This window comes from Alosa pseudoharengus, unplaced genomic scaffold (genome assembly GCF_046254945.1).
Source record: "Alosa pseudoharengus isolate Yale_2024_CS ecotype anadromous, Long Island Sound unplaced genomic scaffold, YU_APseudo_1.1 YU_APseudo_1.1_scf_3, whole genome shotgun sequence".
Lineage (NCBI taxonomy): Eukaryota > Metazoa > Chordata > Actinopteri > Clupeiformes > Clupeidae > Alosa > Alosa pseudoharengus.
Window position 1 is genome coordinate 40,052,096 of NW_027468718.1, and position 20,163 is coordinate 40,072,258.

A 20,163-nucleotide genomic window follows, 5' to 3' on the forward strand; every position below is an offset into this window, starting at 1 on the left:
TATTGCTAGTCGTGAACTAGCACAAGCTAGTCAAATGTTGGTATGGTAATGACTTAGTGGGCCACTCAAGCTGGTATATTTCAGACGAATTAATGACTTTGCCAATTAATAAATCCTTGAGTGGCTCTTGAATTCGACCATTTTTTTGTCAGCGGCTAGTAATGTTCAGTTCTAGGTGCTACTGCTAGCTAAAAGTCAAAATAAGTAATGAATTAGGCTAGCTGTTTGACCAATAGCCTTCACTAGCAGAAGTTAATTAATGTTAGCAGATGCAAGCGAGCAGGGTTCACATAATCGTTTTCCAAAATGCATTTAACCTGTTCTATCCAAATTGAGGTGTTTGTGTCATTATGTGGATGTCGATTGTGGTATAGCCCGGTGAGTGAGACTGTTTCACATTGATTTGGTTAAATCCACTGCACAGAATGATCGTGGAGATTTCTTTTCCGATGTAGTCACTCTGTTATAATGTAGCCTAATGCATTGTGTAGCCAGTGCAATACAGAGAATGAGGTCAACATCGAATTTACAATCTAATGAAGTTGTACTCTTTCTTGCTTGATTAGATTTTGGCAATGCATGTTTAATCACATTTAAAAGACATATGATTTTCGAAATTGTATGGTTTAGGTGGTGTAATTAGCTTTCCCTTAAATTGAAATTGGCAACGTTATTTACCTGATTTGCCTTGGTACAATAGAGAACTTTATTGTGCATGATGTGGGGCAAGATTGGATAGGTCTCTGTCATTTTTATATCACGTCTACATCAATTGATGTGCATATACATGGACATGTCCTATCTGATCTTTCTTTGTCATGATGGAAAATATTTGAATGCACTAACAGTCTAATGAATCACATTCTTTTTCTTCAAACAGATAGTGCATACAAAAATGTTCAATGTTAACACTGAAATGCATGTGCAGCATAGCCAGACCTTTCAAAGAAAGTTGGTTTTGTTGGGAGGTAGGGTGCATTGTATACCCCCTAACTCGTGGTCTATACTATCAGGGGAAATGCAATTATCATTTTGCTGTAAAAAGTTGAATTTGAATGCGAGGCCTGTTCTGTTTTTTCTGCACAGTCTCAGAATTCAGTCAGACTCATCAGACTCATCAGCACAATTTTGATGCTCATCAGACAATGCTAGGAGAAGAAGTCACGACTACAAGTACAGGTGTGCACACATTGCGCAATGTTATAGGTACAAAAGAGGTTAGAATGCAGTGTATAGGCTAAACAAAATGCAGAAGTTTATTAGTGAAATATGATAGGAAAATGTAATGATTGCAACATATAGAGAATGAGACATTATATTGGAAAGACATGCTGTCTTAGTGTAACATAAGTGTGGATTATTCATATGCAACTCATTTTTATACATAATTTATGTAATTGTGTTGCATTTAACCATGTAGTTGTAATACTGTTGATAATAGCTGTTTATTTTATGTCATCTTAACCAGACATGGAGGAGGATGCTTTGTCGGTTAGTGCAAGGGAGAGTGAAGCCTTAGGGTCCAGGATAGAAACAGAAACAGATGAGGAGAGACAGAGGCTGGGCCAGCTGAGAAGGAAACTGAAAGTGTAGAAGTTGGACCAACTGAGGTGGAAATTGAGAGTATAGAGGCTGGACCAGCTGAGGAGGAGATTCAAAGTAGTGAGGCTGGACCAGCTGAAGATGAGATTCAAATCTTCAATTATTTTGCCCGTCCCAAGTCTAAAGATCTGTCTTTATTTTTTTCAATATCACCCCCAACAAACCCCAAGAAGAACCTTGCCTAATATTTTTCATAGTAGGGATGGGATCAACCGCAAGTGGTTGACTTACTGTGAAGAAAGCCATGCTCTCTTCTGCACAGTTTGTTTGGCATTTTCAAAGCCCTCTGCTTTTGACGGCGCTTTTGTTAGGGGGGGCATGCATTCGTGGAAGCATGTACATCAAAGAATCGAGGAGCATGAAAGAAGTCATATCCATCGAGATTGCGCAGAGGCTTACTTCTTGAGGGCACATCAAGTGGACATTGAGAGTAGATTAAGGGGAAACCAGCTCTCCCTCCATCAAGAGCAAGTCAGAAGAAAACGGCAGGTGATGGATCGTGTGGTCAGTGTTGTCAAGGTAATTGGAAAACGGGGTCTAAGCTACCGGGGCTCAGAATTTGAAGCTGTCTACACTTTGGAAGACCGAAGTAAAATCTTTCAGAATGCTTTCCATTCTTCAACTGCATCGAACTGCATCGAATCGCATCGCATCGAATCGTACTGAATCGTTTTTTATGAACATGTATCTTTTCTTGTATCGAATCGTGCCCATGTATCTAGATGTGAATCGTATCGTCTTTTACATGAGAGATTCACACCCCTAGTGTTTACCTTATCTTGGCACAATACAATTTACTGACAAATTCATACCATGTAATTGGACTGGCCTACAAATTTCTTTTGACATTATCCACTACTCAAGTGGCCTGTGAGAGAAGTTTTTCTACCCTTAAATTTGTGAAGAACAGACTAAAGAGCACTATCGCCCAAGAGCACTTGGAAGCATTTATGCTAATGGAAACAGAGAAAAACATTCTGATGTCCTTGGACACTGATGGGGTGATCAACAAGGTTGCAGAGACCAGTGACCTTCTGAGACGACAGCTCATGTTTTAAGGTAGGACATGTCAAGATTTTTTGTTTTCATGACAATTTAATCTGACTAAAGTATCCATTCATTATGCTAACCAATTCTATTATGAAATACTGTAGTAAAAATGAAAGGCACTCCACCCTTTTCCCTGCTTATGTTTTTCAGGCCAAAACTCCTACTTCCAACCTCCGTCTGAGAAGGAGGACTACTCTTTGTGCCCCTCAGGAAAGGACACTTACTCTGTGCCCCTGAGAGAAGGAAACTACTCTCTGTGCCCCTCAGGAAAGCACTCTACTCTCTGTGCCCCTGAGGTAAAGACACTACACTCTGTGCCCCTGATGTGAAGACAACACTCTCTGTGCCCCTGACAGAAGGACACTATTCTCTGTGCCTCTCAGGAAAGGACACTTACCCTGTGCCCCTGAGGTAAAGACACTGCTCTCTGTGCCTCTGAGAGAAGGATACTACTTGCTGTGCCCCTGAGGAAAGGACACTTACTCTGTGCCCCTGAGGAAAGGACACTTACTCTGTGCCCCTGAGGAAAGGACACTTACTCTGTGCCCCTCAGGTAAGGACACTACTCTCTTTGCCCCTGAGGAAAGGACACTACTCTCTGTGCCCCTGAGGAAAGGACACTTTTCTCTGTATATAATCAGAGGTCTATAGTTCACTAGTTCAGTAGTTCTCTTCACACTTATTTAAAGTGCTTGGTTTCCCAGTTATTTATTTACCTGTGTTATTAGGTTGGCATTGTCTATACTTCTATACCTTTTCTAAATGTATATCTGTAATATATTCTGTTGTTACATGTTGTTCATACATTGTTCATATTATATAGCCATATTTATTCTGCTCTTATAAGGTTACTGCTAATACACTGCACATACTTATATTTAATTTATACTACTTTAAACCACCTTCTGAAAACGACTGTATTGTACTACTGTCTACACTGCACTATATCTTTGTCTATGCACCACCTACTTTGTGTATCTCATTGCACTTTTCTATTTTTTTGCACATAGTTCCTTAACCCAAATGTATACAAATGTTATATTTCAGAATTAGAATTTTAAATTGACATACATTTTGTTTGTGTTATTGATATATGGGGGGGGCGGGCCGGGGGGGGGGGGGGGGGGGGGGGGGGGGCGGTGGCCGGTGCAGTCAGAATTTTCCCGGTGGATTTTAGTGCCCCACTCCGCCCCGGTTACATACTCAAAAAGGAAAAGAACAAGCATCTGAACTGAAAACATGCACTCCATGCTGTTTCACCAAGCGTCAATAAAGTAGGCTATCTATCAATCTATCTAGCCTATCTATCTATCTACGTAGCCTATAGCCTACATTGATGTTGGCTGATTTTAGTCACATACTGTATTTGTAGCGATGTCGTGATATAATGTTTAGCTTTTTATGTTTTTAAGTAGTAAACTTATTTATGTTCAGTTGCAAGACAGTATGCCTAAAAAAGAACCCCTTTTTATACACACATGCATGCACCCTCATCTTCCCTCACGCACCGCACGCGTGCACACACACACACACACACACACACAGGTTGCTGGGTTACCATAGCAAATAGGATCACCCCAGAAATTATTTGTTAGTAGCCTAATGGTAAATGCTGCAGGTGTAGAAATCTACATAAAACAGATATTTACTTTGATGTCAAGTCTAGATTACAGCATGAAACTGCATTATACATTAAATTGCTTTCCCTCTTCTCCCTCCCAGCACTTCACAACCTAGTATGGACAGCTTTGTTCGCTCAGCTAAGTCATGCACAAGAGGCTGCAATTTTACAGAGAGCATTTTGAACATTATTTAATTGTTGGCACTGGCACTTAAACACTAAATGGGTAAATTGCAATAAATGGGCTTAGTTTTGGAGCCAAATGTTGGAGTTAGAATAAATACCTCTGTGCTAATTGCTTGATCATTTTACAGCCATGTCATTTTCGTTATGCATTATTTGTTTTGGTTGTTTAAAAATGCAAAAAAAATATATCCGATTAATCGATTTATCGATCGATAAAGTGCTAGATTAATCGATTACAAAAAGAATCGATAGCTGCAGCCCTAGTTTAATGTGATACATGTTCTGCCATGTGAGGACTGTTGAGTGTTGAGCATCGTTCAACAATCACATTGGACAAGGAAAGTAGGCCTACAACTTAATTTACAAGCAAATCAAATGCACTGGAAATCGAGCATACAAGTTAGAAAAAGCCTAGCATTCATTTATGTAGCCTCAAGGTTGCAGGACATGACATGAGACGGTCGGCTGAGAAAACAGATAGCCTGCTCTGTCGCTCTGCCCGAGTGGATATGCCTAGGCTATTATAGCCTAAATATAGGTCTACCCATAATATAGCCATTGTTTTTAGGTTACATTGTCTGTATGGTGGAGTTATAACCAGACTTCTAGCAATGCAAAGCAGAAGAATCAGCTGCAATGTATTGGAAGACTGCTTTTCAATCCATAGCCACATAATGCTTATTCTGGCTATGACAAAGTATATTAAATAAAATATATTTGAATTGGGCTTTTAAAATATGTTTGACTATATGATTAGCCTACAGAGGAGGATAAAAGCAAATAGGCATAAAGGATACTTTTGTATCCCTTTAAAGGTCCATCAAAAATATAAAAATGTAGGCCTACAAAAAAGTAAATTGTTAGGCCTACTTGAGTAATTTATTAACAAAGTACTTTTTTACTTTTACTTGAGTACTGTAATGTGTATTCTGTACAAGTTCAAGAACCATTCTTATGCATTTTCTGAGTCGTTCACCTTTATTTTGGGCACAAAATAATTTTGGCTGGTAAAAAACCACTGTGGCAGGTGGATTTCAAAATTCACCTGCCACAGTGGCTGGTGGCCAAAAAAGTTAACTTCAGGCCCTGGCCATGCACATAATCAACTAAATTATGTGTAGGCTCCGGTTTTTTTTTCATTAATTTAGTTTATCCGAGGGGTTTCAAAAAGTAGTGGGGACGAAATGAGTCATGACAAAAAGTGGTTGGTACACATCCCACCCGTCCCCACCTTTAACTGACGCCTGTGCTTCCCATAGCAAACAATAGGTAAGGAACAAAAGTGGTAGTACCTTAAAAGATGGCGAGATGAGCAGAGGTGCTATGTTCTGGATGGCACCATGGTTGAATAGAACAGTCTGATGCTCTGGGGTCTGAGGGGAATACACACAATCACACATTTAGTAATTGTAGCCTGACATTGTATTTATTTTCTGGAACAGTGTCATGGGTGTTTCAAAACTTTTGAAACAGTTTATCCTAGAGCAGTGCCCGTGCAAAACATAAGCATATTGGAGAGCTTAAGATTCCTTTAGGCAGACAATTTTCAGAATCGGTCAGCATTTTGGTAAACACCTAGTGAATATTATATTTTTAATAATATATTTAAATTGCTACATCCAAATGACCAAGCACTCACCAGCCATATGCCTGCTAAGTGTGAAAATGATTAGACAAATAGTTCTGAAGATATGCAAAAAATGCAAATATACAAACACAGACAAAGATTTCTCACTTTATAACTCCATATAACAGGTAGGAATTATTTTAAGACAAAAATATGTTTGAAATCAATGCTGAACATTCTTCATGAACAGAGGCAGAAGGAGAGGAACAGTGAGGAGAGATGAGGACGAGGGAGGTATAATAATTGCCCACATTAACGGTAACATTAACATTTAAACGTGACGATGATACTCACTAGGTGACACTTCACTAAATATGTAGGTTGCAATGATGTGCCTCTTTGTGCCTGTGTGTGTTTTGACTAGTGACATCAATTAAAAACATTTTTTGTGTCAGCCTGTGTATCTCTCTGTGTGTGTGTGTGTGTGTGTGCATGCATGTTTGTGTGTGCAGATCTTTCATATGTTTGTAATGTACAGACAGGTCAGTGTTATTGTGTGTGTGTGTGTGTGTGTGTGTCTGTATGTGAGACATAGAGAGAGAGAGCGTGTGTATGGTGTGTAGTGACACTCGTGTGTTTTTTGACTTATCTTTGCTTTGCGCAGCCTAAGTAAATAAAAGACCCCAGCCATAATTTGAGGATTTACGATGAGGATTTGCATGAAAACATTTGAAAACAAAACTCACAGCCATAGTTTATTTTGAAAATGATGACTTTCTCTTCTGCATTGTCCTAAACGTTAAAATGAGGCATTGCAACAATGTTTACAGAGATACACTGTAAGGTTTGCTGCAAAGATTAATATGCAGACTGGGTTTAGTTAATGATCAGGCTATAATAAGGACACACTTTAATAGTGATTTGTGTAAACCAGAACATTTTAGCATCCCGACAGGCTTTTGTTGGGACTCGGGACACGCAACTCAAAATCGGGACTGTCCCGGTTAAACCAGGATGTCTGGTCACATTCTGTGTGAGTTGAATAACTTGCCTTTGCAGATTAAATGTCCATACTGGTTAAGAAAGACATGTGAACAGTCTCTAAAATAAGGGTAGCTTCCTTAGTATGAGTCATTGAAAGTTTTCTCTCTTTTTCTCTCTCTCATTCTTGGAGGTAGCCTCCCGAGAATTTGCTCTGCTGCCGGCTTGTGCCTCCACATCGCCCCAAAATGCTTGATTGCATTGCATTCTCCACATTTCTAGCTACATTTTTATGTACCACATCAGCATTTTTGTTCAATGAATCTTTTGTAAATTGCTTTACAATTACCATCGGGCCCCTCACTTCTTCGTCTGTCCGGTAGAATTCTCAATCTTTTCGGCCAGTTACATAGTCTCTGTCTGTTCTTGGATTTTGTGAAATAAATTTCTAAATAAATGTGACTTATAGTCCGATGCGACTTATATATGTTTTTTTCCTCTTCATGACTCATTTTTTGACTGATGTCACTTATACTCCGGAGCGACTTATTGTCAGGAAAATACAGTATGCCACAGTATGCCTGAAAAGTTCAAATCAAAGCAAAAGGTAGAAATACTTTCAAGAATCTATAATATTAAAATATTTTGCATTGTCTACACTCTCTTTCCTATTACATAATTCAGTATTGTTCTATAATGTAAAAAAATAGTCAAAATAAAGAATTGGATTGTACTTGATTGGATTGGATTGGACTGGACTGGACTGGATTCAAAATTCACCGAATGTATTGTGTCCTCAAGATGTACTCCTAAGACCACATACCAAGTTTGGTTTAAAGGGAAACTTGGCAGGATTTCCACCTCTGCTGGAGAAATTGTACATTATGCTATTTCAAACTGTGGGAAAAGCACATGGATTTGTTTACAAGCTAGCGAATGTTTAGCATAAGTTTGGCAGAACTATGTGGATGTTACAAGGTAAGAAACACAATAGAAAAACGAGTTTCTTGTTTCTCACTTCTCTTTCCGGGACGGTAGTCTCAATGTTGCAAGGTTGGTTTTCCGCCTGGGGACGATAGGCGCAGCGGGGAAAGTCACCATTTCCACCGGAAACGGGTTTATTACGTTGAAATAGTTGCCAAGTTCCCCTTTAAATCGGTGAAAGTGTTGATAATTATAGCACCCCTAGTGGTGAAAGGTCACCAAAATAATTGCGCAGTCTTAATATGGGGTCATGACTCCACACCAAGTTTGGTTTAAATCAGTGAGTGTTGATAATTATAGCACCCCTAGTGGTCAAAGGTCACCAAAATAATTGTGCAGTCTTAATATGGGGTCACGACTCCACATACCAAGTTTAGTTTCAATCGGTGAAAGTGTCAATAAATATAGCGCCCCTAGTGGTCAAAGCACACCAAATTAATTGTGCATCTTCAGGATGTAGTCGCAAGTCCACATACTAAGTTTGGTTGCGATAGGTGAAAGTGCTAATCATACCGCTCCTAGTCGTCAAACATCACCAAATGTATTGTGGGTCCTTGGGATGTGTTCACGAATCAACGTACCAAGTTTGGTGTCAATACGAGAAAGTCTTCCTAATTATAGCGCCCCTAGTGTAAATGTATTGTGTGTCCTCAGGATCGGGTCCCGAGTCCATATACCAAGTTTGGTTTTGATACGTAAAGGCGTTACTGAGATATGAGCTAATTTCCTGTATCTGTAGCGCACACCTAGTGGTCGAAGGTCACCAAATGTATTGTGTGTCCTCAGGATTGGGTCCCAAGTCCATATACCAAGTTTGGTTTCCATATGTGAAAGCATTGCTGAGATATGAGCCTACTTCCTGTGATTATAGCGCCCCCTAGTGGTCAAAAGACTCCAAATTTATTGTGCGTCCTCAGGATTGGGTCCCAAGTCCATGTACCAAGTTTGGTTTAGATATGTCTAAGCATTGCTGAGATATGAGCCTACTTCCTGTGATTATAGCGCCACACAGTGGTCAAAATGTACCAAATTTCTTGAGCCTCCTCCTAATTCGATGGAAGTTTGAGGCGATGAACATCGCTGACCGCAACTTACAGGATTTTTTTACAGTTTTTTGAAATGAGGAGAACTTATGAGTGAATGCAGAGGGGAGACCAAGAGACTTCCTGTGAAATTAACACAGTTCATGGGTGCTACAGTAAGAATAAACTTGTTCCATGTAGGCTATGCATTAGAAAGTGCAGCTTCTGAACGTAGCCGTCCTGCAAGTTCACTGATGTGTTATGATAACATTAGCCTATGTTATGGATGTGTTATAACGTCTTGGCTTCCCATTTTAAACCCTCAACTTTGTCAAAGACAATTCAGAACAATCTGCTTGAAGCTAAATTTGAACTACCATTTAAAAACGAAATAGACACAGCACCGTTTTTCGTGTGGCATATTGATAAGACCACTTGACATTTCAGGCAAAGTCCAATTGTCCACTATCGTAACATTATGTTGATGTGGCTGGAGTGATTGATTCAGAAAAAATTTCTAGGACTCTTCAGTGTATTAGGAGGCAAATGCCAAGTGGATTTGTAGAGAAGGAAGGCAGTGACAGAAACAAACTGGTTGGTCAAACATATGCCAGAGCAGCAGTGATGGTATAATTTCTTAATGTGAATTTCTTAAGTTACTGTTGCTAAGTCCGACAGCTCAGACCGGAGTTGACTAGAACTTCAATGGTAGCTGTAAGCCTGTCTGTAAAAGTTACAACCCAAGACCTGATTTCATTTAGAATCCGTTGAAGAACTCCAGTATGCCATGGAGACACATGATTAAAAATTAATTTCAAGGTTTGTTGGGTGACAAACTTAGACGGGGGGCGAGTGGGACTCACTGATATTAATAGCTAGCTGTGCTAGATAGACTAGATAGGCATGCATATTACAAGGGCACCAGGTCATGTCATGTAAGGAACATGGTACTGCAAAAAAACAGAAACATAGTCTACATTGCATAGCAACTTCAACTTTATTAATTTATTTATTATTTATCTTACTTACATTGAGTTAACTGTTTGGCTTAATCCATATATGTGGTGGAGCACTGTTTCATTGTGGTTTGCCAAGCAGTAACCCTTTGCTTAAAATAGAGAGCTGGGAGGAGAGAATTTAATCTAATTTAACATAATTACAAAAAAGCATAATCAAGATTGAAAGCCATCATTCTGTGTAGCGGTGTTGCGTTAATCCCACACATGTCGTTTGGCCGTCCTTTTTCAACTTACATCACTATACAATCCCATAAAACCGGAAAAAAATTCACGGCTCCCAATGCATTTCTATGAAGCTGTAAGGTGAAGCTGTCGGACTCGGTCTACATGTTTGGAGCTAGTGGACTGCCATTGGCTCATCCGCGTTCAATGGGCGGGGCTGGCAATAGGTCAATTAGTAGCTTAGAATATTGGAAGGTTGTTGTTTCAAAATGTTGTGGACATCAACAAATGGCATTTACAAACGTTCGGGAGGAGCATGACGGAATTTGCCACGCCTCCTTCAATCAGACAGGTTATTTATTCGCAGTCTGTCTCTACCTGCCGGAGTTGCAGCATCGGCATCACTCCGCTTGCAAGACGCGTTTGGTCAAGCTAGGAGCCAAGTCGCCGGTCGTGCAGATTGGCTTCCCCAGCACCTTCTCGGGCATCGAATCGCTCGCCTGTTTCTAATAACAGCGATAGCCGCCACACGACCCGAAGAAGGAGAGCTACTCCGCGGACCATATCTTTGATTAGAGCAGAGTTGGATGTAGGATTGATTGCCCTCGTTTCGCAAGGAAAGCAGACCTGCCCAATCAGTTTATCTTTCCTCTCCTACTATAGCCGATCAACCGAGCACCAGCGCCAAAGCTAATCAACCCTCCCCACTTTTCTCTTTGCCTACCTAGGGTGCTGTGCAACCTCCTCCCCCTTCCCCCGTAGCGACCGCGTCGCTACCTTTTCCCCTTTCCCCATCATCTCCCGCCAGCGCGAACCGCGTTCGAGCCTGCGTTTTTTTCCCAGCCAGGGACCGCGTCCCTGATTCCCCCTCACCCCTCTTTCCCTGGATTGGTGCCACTACCCTATAGGCTACCGTCTCGGCATCTCGTCTGAGACCGTGTCTACATGAAATAGTAATACAATATAATCTATGTGGGATCACAAAATGTATTTAACTCAATGCCGGCGTTGGCCGTAAGGCAGCTGATACACAGGAGCTGTTGCTCTGTCGCTTATTGCTAGGAGGGCAAGGAAGGATTTTTTCTCCTTTAAATGTCTGGGAGTTTTTTCGGCTTCCTCTGTGTTCAGAGAGTGCCAGCATATTAAAGCCCTTCCCTAGCTGACCAAGGGAGCACCTGCCCCAGCGTGTAGCTCTGCTCGGTTCCTTGGAATCCTCTCTAATAATGTGCAGCAACAATCACTTCTCTTGCCGTTATAGCTACCGCAGTTAGCTACAGCAGCCTATTTTAATTGCGTAGGCCTTACCTACTAAACATTGGGGTGCATTAGATGTTGAACTTCACAACCGCGTGTTTGGGCTGTCCTTTTCAACATCTACTCTCTCCTGCAGCCCAGACCCCACTTCAAGAGGTCAGAGGCCACTTCAAGCCCCGAGCGATTTCTCAGACACTGAAGGAGGAGCTCGGCATCAGCAGCAATCAGGCTTCAGGAAGGCAGAAACAGAGATGTGCATACAGTTCACGGTCCAATGCAAATCCAGCCAAGACCTCTCAGTCCAATGGACGTTGATGTTAAGGTAGTTAACGTTACCACGATAGGTTTACACCAGGAGAGAACGCACAAGCTGGTGGTATTTTTTTCTAGTGAAGCAGTTATGAAATAATGCCCCCCCCGCCCCTTTTGTAGGCCTAAGACTGGACAAGACAGTAAACAAGGTTTACGTATTATTATTATTCTTATTATAAGTTTGCATATTTCTGTTAGACACATTGCTTGCAAAGACTAGACTATCTATGGTCATGCCCCCAAAAAAGAGTATCTCCACTTTTGCACTAATTAGTGACAAGGTAAGTCTCTATATACTGAAAACAATACCAACTACAGTATATTTTCTGATCTTGATATAAGATGAATATCACTTGGTTAGACTGTATTAGATAAGCAGTTTTTGCAGTGTATTAATGCCAAGTTCACAATCCGTAATTTGCAAACAGATATAATAGCATAATAGAAAAGCATGTTTGACGAAGTCTCTGGCCAGGGTCCTGAAGTGATTTGCGGGATCGTGCAGGAGTCAACTGCACAGGCAGGAGTCGTGCAGGATTCCGCAATACACCCCTTTATTCTTTAACTATGGAAGACGGGAGGCTTAAGGGGAGGTGCGGGTTGCAAGCGGAGTGACACCTTCCACTTGACTACTTCGGCAGGTAGAGACAGACTGCGAATAAATAACCTGTCTGATTTAAGGAGGCGTGGCAAATTCCGTCATGCTCCTCCCGAACTTCCGTTTGTAAACGCCATTTCACTAGTTTTAAGTGCTTGAGCGGTTATTTGCCGCGTTGGTGGCTGCACCATAAAATAATGAGTATTAACGGCCTGCTGGGATTCCAATTTGCGTTAGAACAGCGTTGAGCTGCGTTTGAAACCAGAAGCGAGTAACGCAGCGTCCGTAGTCTGGAGGGGGATCTTCCATGCGATGGAAAAAGTAATTAGCCAAATTGTATAGGCTAATACTGATCCGTTGCTGAGCAGTTGCGCTAGCTAGCTGCCTTAACAAGTGGTGTAGATGGAAGTGTGAATGTTTCTACGCTAACGATGGAGGATCTGTCACTTTTGAAGATTCGCCGAACTGATGATTTGCTGGCTGGCTCAAGAGCACCTGACTAGCTATGGACTGTTCAAGAGCATAATGTTGCTCAATGTGTTAAATACCAGGAGAGTTTGTTTATTTTATTGTTTGTGAAATTGTTTATGTCTTGGAGTGACGCACATAGATATAGATAAAAGTGACTAGACTATGTTGCAGTGTCCACTAGACAGAAATTCACAAATTTGATGTCATCCAAAGATTGGGGTAGTTATTTGACATGTCAAATGTTGTTAACTTTGAACTTTAACATCTCAAAACATTGATTCAAGTAGGTCTTCACATAGCAAAATATGTTAGTTTCAGAGTCAATAATTGTGAGCAATGTGTTTTTGTTAAAAATATGTATTTCTTTGAGATTTCACTTTCTCTAAAAATAAATGTACTTCCCAACGTTGGATTTTCCTCATTTTTTCATTTAAACATGTTTTTAGTCAACTTGCCAGCAGAGGTGCCAATAATTCTGGAGGGTACTGTATATGATAATTGAATAGATGGACATTGTTAGAGCAGACCTTGCAGCAGTGAGAGATGATCTGTGTGATGTATTCTTGTGTACGGAGACTCTGGTTCATCAGAGACATGAGATGGGGAATCACAGTCAGATCCTTGAAGAGAACACATACGCACACACACACACACACACACACACACACACACACACACACACACACACACACACACAAATTACTAATTAGTGCACATTTGAGGAGTCTTACAGAATATGTTACATCTAAAAGCATTCACACAGCTGATTGAGTCTATTCATTGTAGCAATGTGTGTAAGCATCTCTTACAGTATAAAGTAGTTGCACTGGTGTAACAGGGCTGATGAGCACTGTTCTTAAGCAACGCAGGCAGGCCTCTATGAAGGTCAGGTCCGGACAGAGCAGGCCTGAAAAAGGTACACAGATATGTTTTGAGCAATCACAAAAATATGTTTTCCTTTCCCACTGCACTGCAATACACTGCAATAGACTGAAATAGAGAATTCACGTTCCTTCCCCTCTCTGGGGAGATTAAGTCAATTGTTAGAATTTATTGGCAGAGGTTGACCAGACCTTTAAAAAACAAAACAACACTTTGCTTACAAGAGATTTAAAAATGTGAGAGACACTAGTTAAGGGAGACTCTTTTACTCCTGCAAGTAAAGTTACTGGCTTACAGACCTTGATCCAGGTAATTTCCCCTGTGGAAACTAAACAAAAAATACGTTGACGCAAAATATGCACATAGATTCGTCGCTATTGCTATTGTCTCTAAGGTTTCATCTTTTATATGCACACATTTTACCAGTTTACCTGGTACAGGTAACAGACAGATGAAACGGATGAAAACAAATGAAAATTCCGAAAAAAATACTTTATCTCAAAATACAGGAGTCAAACACTGGGTCTGCACTGGGTCCCCATTAAATGGCTTAAGTTTAAACATTAATTGAATAATGTGTTTTTGCTTGTGTAGGCACCTTGCAAAAGGGCAGGTATGATGTGACAATCCACCAGGGACTTGATGTTGTTCTCTGTGCCCATGGCCAGACTGCCTAGCACCACTGCACACTCCGTCCTCAGTTCCTCAATAGAGGAGTCTTGCTGGAGCAAATATAGGAGCCTGGAGGTCAAATAGGTTTGCATCTTAAATTAAATTTTGATAGAGTACTACACCAACCAAAAACTATACTTCCTATATGTGTGACATTGCCTACATTACAGCATGTTATCCAAAGACTAAGGATATGGTATGAGATATTTTGCAAAGGAGTGGTGAAGTATGAGTGAGAGAAAGAAAGTGTGTGTGCACCTGGGCACGGCTCCCAGTACAATTAGGTTGGCCTTTTGCTTGTTGTTTCCAATGACTGCATTCTTCATGTCACTTGAAAAGAAAAGGAGTTGATGTCTAAGAATCATTAAGCAACAAAGCATGTAAATAACAAATTAAAGTCCATTTGAAAATCTTGCTACACCAGTTTTGTAATGCATATTCATACTTCATTTGGGTCATTACACTCAATGGGTAGTATTCTTCCATTTCTTTTTTTACACACTTGCAAAGAGGTATATCTGTAAAGACATGTTGGAGGTGTTCAGATTGATAAAAACTCACTGTTTCAACATCCCAAGCATTAAAATCAGTAATTTGGCAGTTGCAATTGCAATTGACACTATGCCACTACAGCGATGTAGCACTGTATCATAATCTGGGCATCAGGGAAAGCCATCCGAAATTGTGGACGAATGTGCTGGATTTTCTTCTTGTAACCCTGCAGAATGAGTCAGGCAGCATCCTGATTTTGTGGCTCTTGAAACAGGTGAGAGTTTTATAACTTTTACAACCAAGCACACCAAGTGTCCCTAAATTATGGGCCTAAGTGAGATTGTTCTTTTTGCACACGTTTCAAATCATGCATTAGCCTACTACTAATATTTATCTCAGAACAACCTATTAGACCCTTAGAAACCAGATGATAACAGGAGTAAGGGAGATGCAGGGGAGTTGGATGAGGTTTGTTAAATTTTAAACTGATTAAGGAAGTTTTGTTTTGTACAGTGGGTCCTGATTTTAAGAGGCCACTTCATTTGCGCTTTCCGTGACTCACGCAGCATGTGTATTTGTATTTCAACTTTTCGTCACAAGGTGGCAGCTTAAGTCCGCTGTAGCATTGCCGGTAAACAGGGCCGCACTGGGGGACGTGAGCGTAGAGCGTGGATATCTCAATCGCAAAATGAAACAATATTTCTGTCGGGCGCCTACCATGGACCTCACAGTTGCAAAATGCAAGGAGAGATGAATCAGCCTATATTTGCATAGACATCCATAGCCCAGGACATAAGGCTATTACATTTGCATAGGCTGCAGATAGCCTACCGGTAGTTTCAATTGTAGATAGCAGTCTCCTCACATTCCTTCTCATTTCGGATTTAAAACGCACAACTGTGCATTAGATTGGGCTATAATTTAAATGGACATTTAAACGCTATTTTCCTCTTTCCATCTCGCAAACTTTTGCCTACTATAGGCTACAGTATGATGCATTAACGTTCATCTTTCGGCTAATTCGCAAAAGCCTCTTGTTCTGATATTTATTAATTTCATATTCTTACAACATAAACAAATGTTGTGAAATCTCGCACTTTTTTCCCTTTCCACTTTGCGCAGTAATTGCATTCATTCAAATCGGAGGAAAGAAAGACACATACAGTTTTCTTGTTTAATTAATTTAATTTAATTAATAAATACTATATTTACCTCTGTTACAAGTCGTGAATTATGCCCATTCATCTTTTAACTTAGGCTATAGGCCTACAACAGTCTAATTTCGTATGTCAATTCAAAGACCTGTTATTTCCATTTTTGCATTAGACTAGTCAGTCCCTATGCTGTTTTCATGGACAGCAAGTATCCACTTTGTTCGTTTTTTTAAATAACGTTGTTTGTTGCTTCTACACAAGACTACCCCCTAATTGCATGTCTCTTTATTTGATAACACTAAATCAGTGACGTAGCCAGAAATGTTCAAATGCGTGGGCACAGACAAAAACGGGTGGGCAAAGGCAATTTGATTGAACATAAGAGAGGCATAACATAAGAGATTAGATACACTATACAAACATTAATTATAGGCATGTTTTATTCATGACATAAAAGTGGAATTTATTGAACGCATTTGATCACAGCTGACAAATTACGTAGAAAAATTTTCAACCGGAGCAAATGCATGAAGCTTCGGTGCGTCACATGAAACACAATTGAGACAATAGACTGACCATTGGACAACTGCAAAGCCTTATCATAGGCATGAAAAGCGAAACTTATTGAACAAATTTCATCATAGCTAACGAATTACCCAGTCGGCTAAACACTTTAAACTTGCGCAAAACTGCATGAACCCACCTCACATAAAACAGAAAAATTAACTAGAAAAGCATTTCCTGAAGGAAATACAGTGCATGAAAATGCAAAAAATATGATGTAAAATATCATACAGAGTAAAAACAAACTATATTGGTTGCTAGGTAGACGAGGTTTAATATAGTTGGAATGACTGAACAGTTAAATAGGTGGATAGTTTATATAGTTAAATTATTTGCTTGGTAGATAAGGTTTAATATAGTTGGAATGATTGAACGGTTAAATAGATGGATCATTTAAATGGTTAAATTATTTATGTAGATAATTGACGATAACTGACAGTTGGAATGGCTCTTATGTTTGCTAGCAGTTATGCTAACTAAGATAATAATGTTAACCAAGTTACTTAACTTAGTTAACTTAGCTAATGTTTTCATATTTAGTAGTTATGCTAACTAGCATGCTAACTATGCTAACCATGTTACTTAGCTAACTTAGCTAATCAATTTTAGCAGTTTTGTTAAAAATTCTAACTAGCATGCTAACATGTTAACTATGCTAACCATGTTAATCATTTTTAGCAGTTTTGCTAAAAATGCTAATTAGCATGCTAACATGTTAACTATGTTAACCATGTTACTTAGCTAATCAATTTGAGCAGTTTTGCTAAAAATGCTAACTAGCATGCTAACACGCTAGCATGCTAACTATGCTAACCACGTTACTTAGCTAACTTAGCTAATCATTTTTAGCAGTTTTGCTAAAAATGCTAACTAGCATGCTAACACGCTAGCATGCTAACTATGCTAACCACATTACTTAGCTAACTTAGCTAATCATTTTTAGCAGTTTTGCTAAAAATGCTAACTAGCATGCTAGCATTCTAACTATGTTAACCATGTTTCTTAGCTAATCATTTGTAATAGTTTTGCTAAAAATGCTAACTAGCATGCTAACATGCTAACCATGTTACTTAGCTAACTTAGCTAATCATTTTTAATAGTTTTGATAAAAATGCTAACTAGCATGGTAACATGCTAACTATGCTAACCATGTTACTTAGCTAACTTAGCTAATCATTTTTAGCAGTTTTGCTAAAAATGTTAACTAGCATGCTAACATGCTAACCATGTTAACCATGTTACTTAGCTAACTTAGCTAATCATTTTTAGCAGTTTTGCTAAAAATGCTAACTAACATGTTAACATGCTAGCATGCTAAATATGTTAACCATGTTACTTAGGTAACTTAGCTAATCATTTTGAACAGTTTTGCTAAAAATGCTAACTAGCATGTTAACATGCTAGCATGCTAACTATGCTAACCATGTTACTTAGCTAACTAGCTACAGTGGGTAGGAGTCATAGTTGATGACAAGTAACAGTTACAATGGCTGAACAGTTAAAAAGGGTGTCCTAAGTAAGATCTACGTGACAAAGTTTGAATGAAGTTTCTACGTTAAACGGTTGAAGCTGCATTAAATGCGTTAGAAGAAAAAGAATAAGAAGCATAAGAATAAGAAGCCTAGGAAGAACAGTACAGTGCATTTTCATGCACGGTAATAAAATGCCTTGGAAGAACAGTACAGTGCATTTTCATGCACTGTAATCAACAGATTGACCATTGGACAATCCTACTGCAAAGCCTTTTCATAGGCTTGCTACGTTTATGATATAAAAAATGGAATGAACGCATTTCATCACAGTTGACAATCACACAGAAACATTTTAAACGGAGCTGCCGGCTGTTCGTAGCCTGGGAAAAACCCAGCTGAACTTCCGGCAAATTTGAGATTTGCTCTGCAAGTCCATCTGGCCAAGAGCCCATTCAAGCCCATTTCCAATTTTACTAAATCTAGGCACCCATCAGAACCATTGAGGCAGGCTTTACACGATGACGATAGAGCACCCTGTTGAAGCCGTAATATCAACGATGACTGCTGCCGCTTGTTTGAAGCTGTTATCACGGTTTTAGACAGGGAGTTAGAAGAAAGTTTCTCGTAACTGCTTCCTTATGTTGAAATGTGCAACAATGTACAAAAATGTAAGGGATACCTATGAAATCTGCAACAGTGGTAGGCTACTGAAAACTGTTTGATATTTTGTTCATTTATAGGGCTACAGTAGCTGGACACGTAGCCGACAGAAAACATATATTTTTTAATAGATGTGCTATGCTGACTTAAATGTAAACCAACAATGGTTTATTAAAACATCACACTAATTTATTTAGTCAGTCATCATGTTCATTTTCACCATATCTGGTCATCTTCTTTATCTTTAAGGCTACACCGTTTCAAGCAGAAACTCAGAATGCTCAAAAAATGAAATGGGCCTAGGCTAGCCTAAACACATTGCAACATCGAGAGTTTTTATGGTAAGGTCAGAGAATGTCTAATAAGGGGAGAACTGCCACTCTCGGAAAACTTCCGGTTTCTGAACTGGTTGCAGTTCCTCCTGTGGTTCCACATGAGGGCGCTCGTCCACGAGTGCAGAATGCATGGAGATCTATGGAGCTTTACCCCTCAAAATCCACTTTTCTCGGGATATAATTTTTTTTCAAGTAATTTGAGTATTGTATTCGAAAGGGGAGGCAAAGAAAATACACTTGGTTGAGTATTGTATTTTTTAAAGTCACTTAATTGTTCTAAAAAGCCTTTCAAATGTGTCAATGACATCATTCATTAGCACAATGCTAGCGTGTTATGTGTAACAACGACCCAACCTGTAAGAAATCAAAAGGACATAAGTACTCGTTCATTCAACTTTTGACCTATAATAACCCATGTTGAAGTTATACAAACTACAATCAAATCTGAGATTTGTCAACGACAATCAGGTGAAAGAGACAAATTTAGCCGTCTAGCTCCATTGACTCCCATTCATTCTGCACTCATGGCGATCGCCCCCAGTGGAACTCTGGTGGAACTGCATCCCAAATTCGGTACAATGGGACTTAATACGGAGTGGCAAGGCTCTCCGTAGGCTCTGGTATGGTAATGATTTACAGACTAGCTGCATTAAGCTACACTTCAGTGTTTGCCTTGAAACAATTCCGGCATAATTGCTTTAAACGTTTCAGTCTTTCAGTCAGTCCCCTATGCCTGCTTTATATGTCCTGGCCGGCCAGAAAGGACGAATGAAACAAAATGCTCGTTTGAACATGAACGGTTTTGTTCAGAGAACATGTACAGCTGAAAATGCAATTGTGTTTCATAGAGGGCAGTTGTAGGTTGCTAGTGACAAAAAATTAGCTTTCAGTGTGGTAGCCTACGATGTCTTTGTCCCTACAACCAGTGTTCCCGTGTCTCTTTCGTTGCTCTGTTTGGTTTTTGGCCTCTCCTATTGCGTCCGGAACGCCCTTTGGAAATGTGTGTGAATTGGGCTGTGAATTACTCTTCCAAAGACCCACTCTCAGTTACAACGGAGAAGGGTCTGGGGTCAACCGGGCTAGGCTGATCACAATTTGTCTGA

The 20,163-nt window shown here is 39.8% G+C and overlaps 1 protein-coding gene across 5 annotated transcripts in view; it reads right to left on the reverse strand.

Moving 5' to 3' along the window:
* Positions 1-20,163, reverse strand: part of armc8 (armadillo repeat containing 8) — a 253,834-nt gene that overhangs the window by 202,673 nt on the left and 30,998 nt on the right. For all 5 annotated transcript variants that reach the window (XR_012981938.1, XM_076264244.1, XM_076264243.1 and 2 more), the window contains exons 3-7: positions 14,642-14,713; positions 14,310-14,452; positions 13,639-13,736; positions 13,357-13,449; positions 5,752-5,832 (exon numbers count right to left, since the gene is read on the reverse strand). Coding sequence is in view for 4 of the 5 variants with exons in the window: in XM_076264244.1 (XP_076120359.1) it covers positions 5,752-5,832; positions 13,357-13,449; positions 13,639-13,736; positions 14,310-14,452; positions 14,642-14,713 (487 nt within the window). In the remaining variant the exon portion in view is untranslated. The remainder of the gene's footprint in view (positions 1-5,751; positions 5,833-13,356; positions 13,450-13,638; positions 13,737-14,309; positions 14,453-14,641; positions 14,714-20,163) is intronic.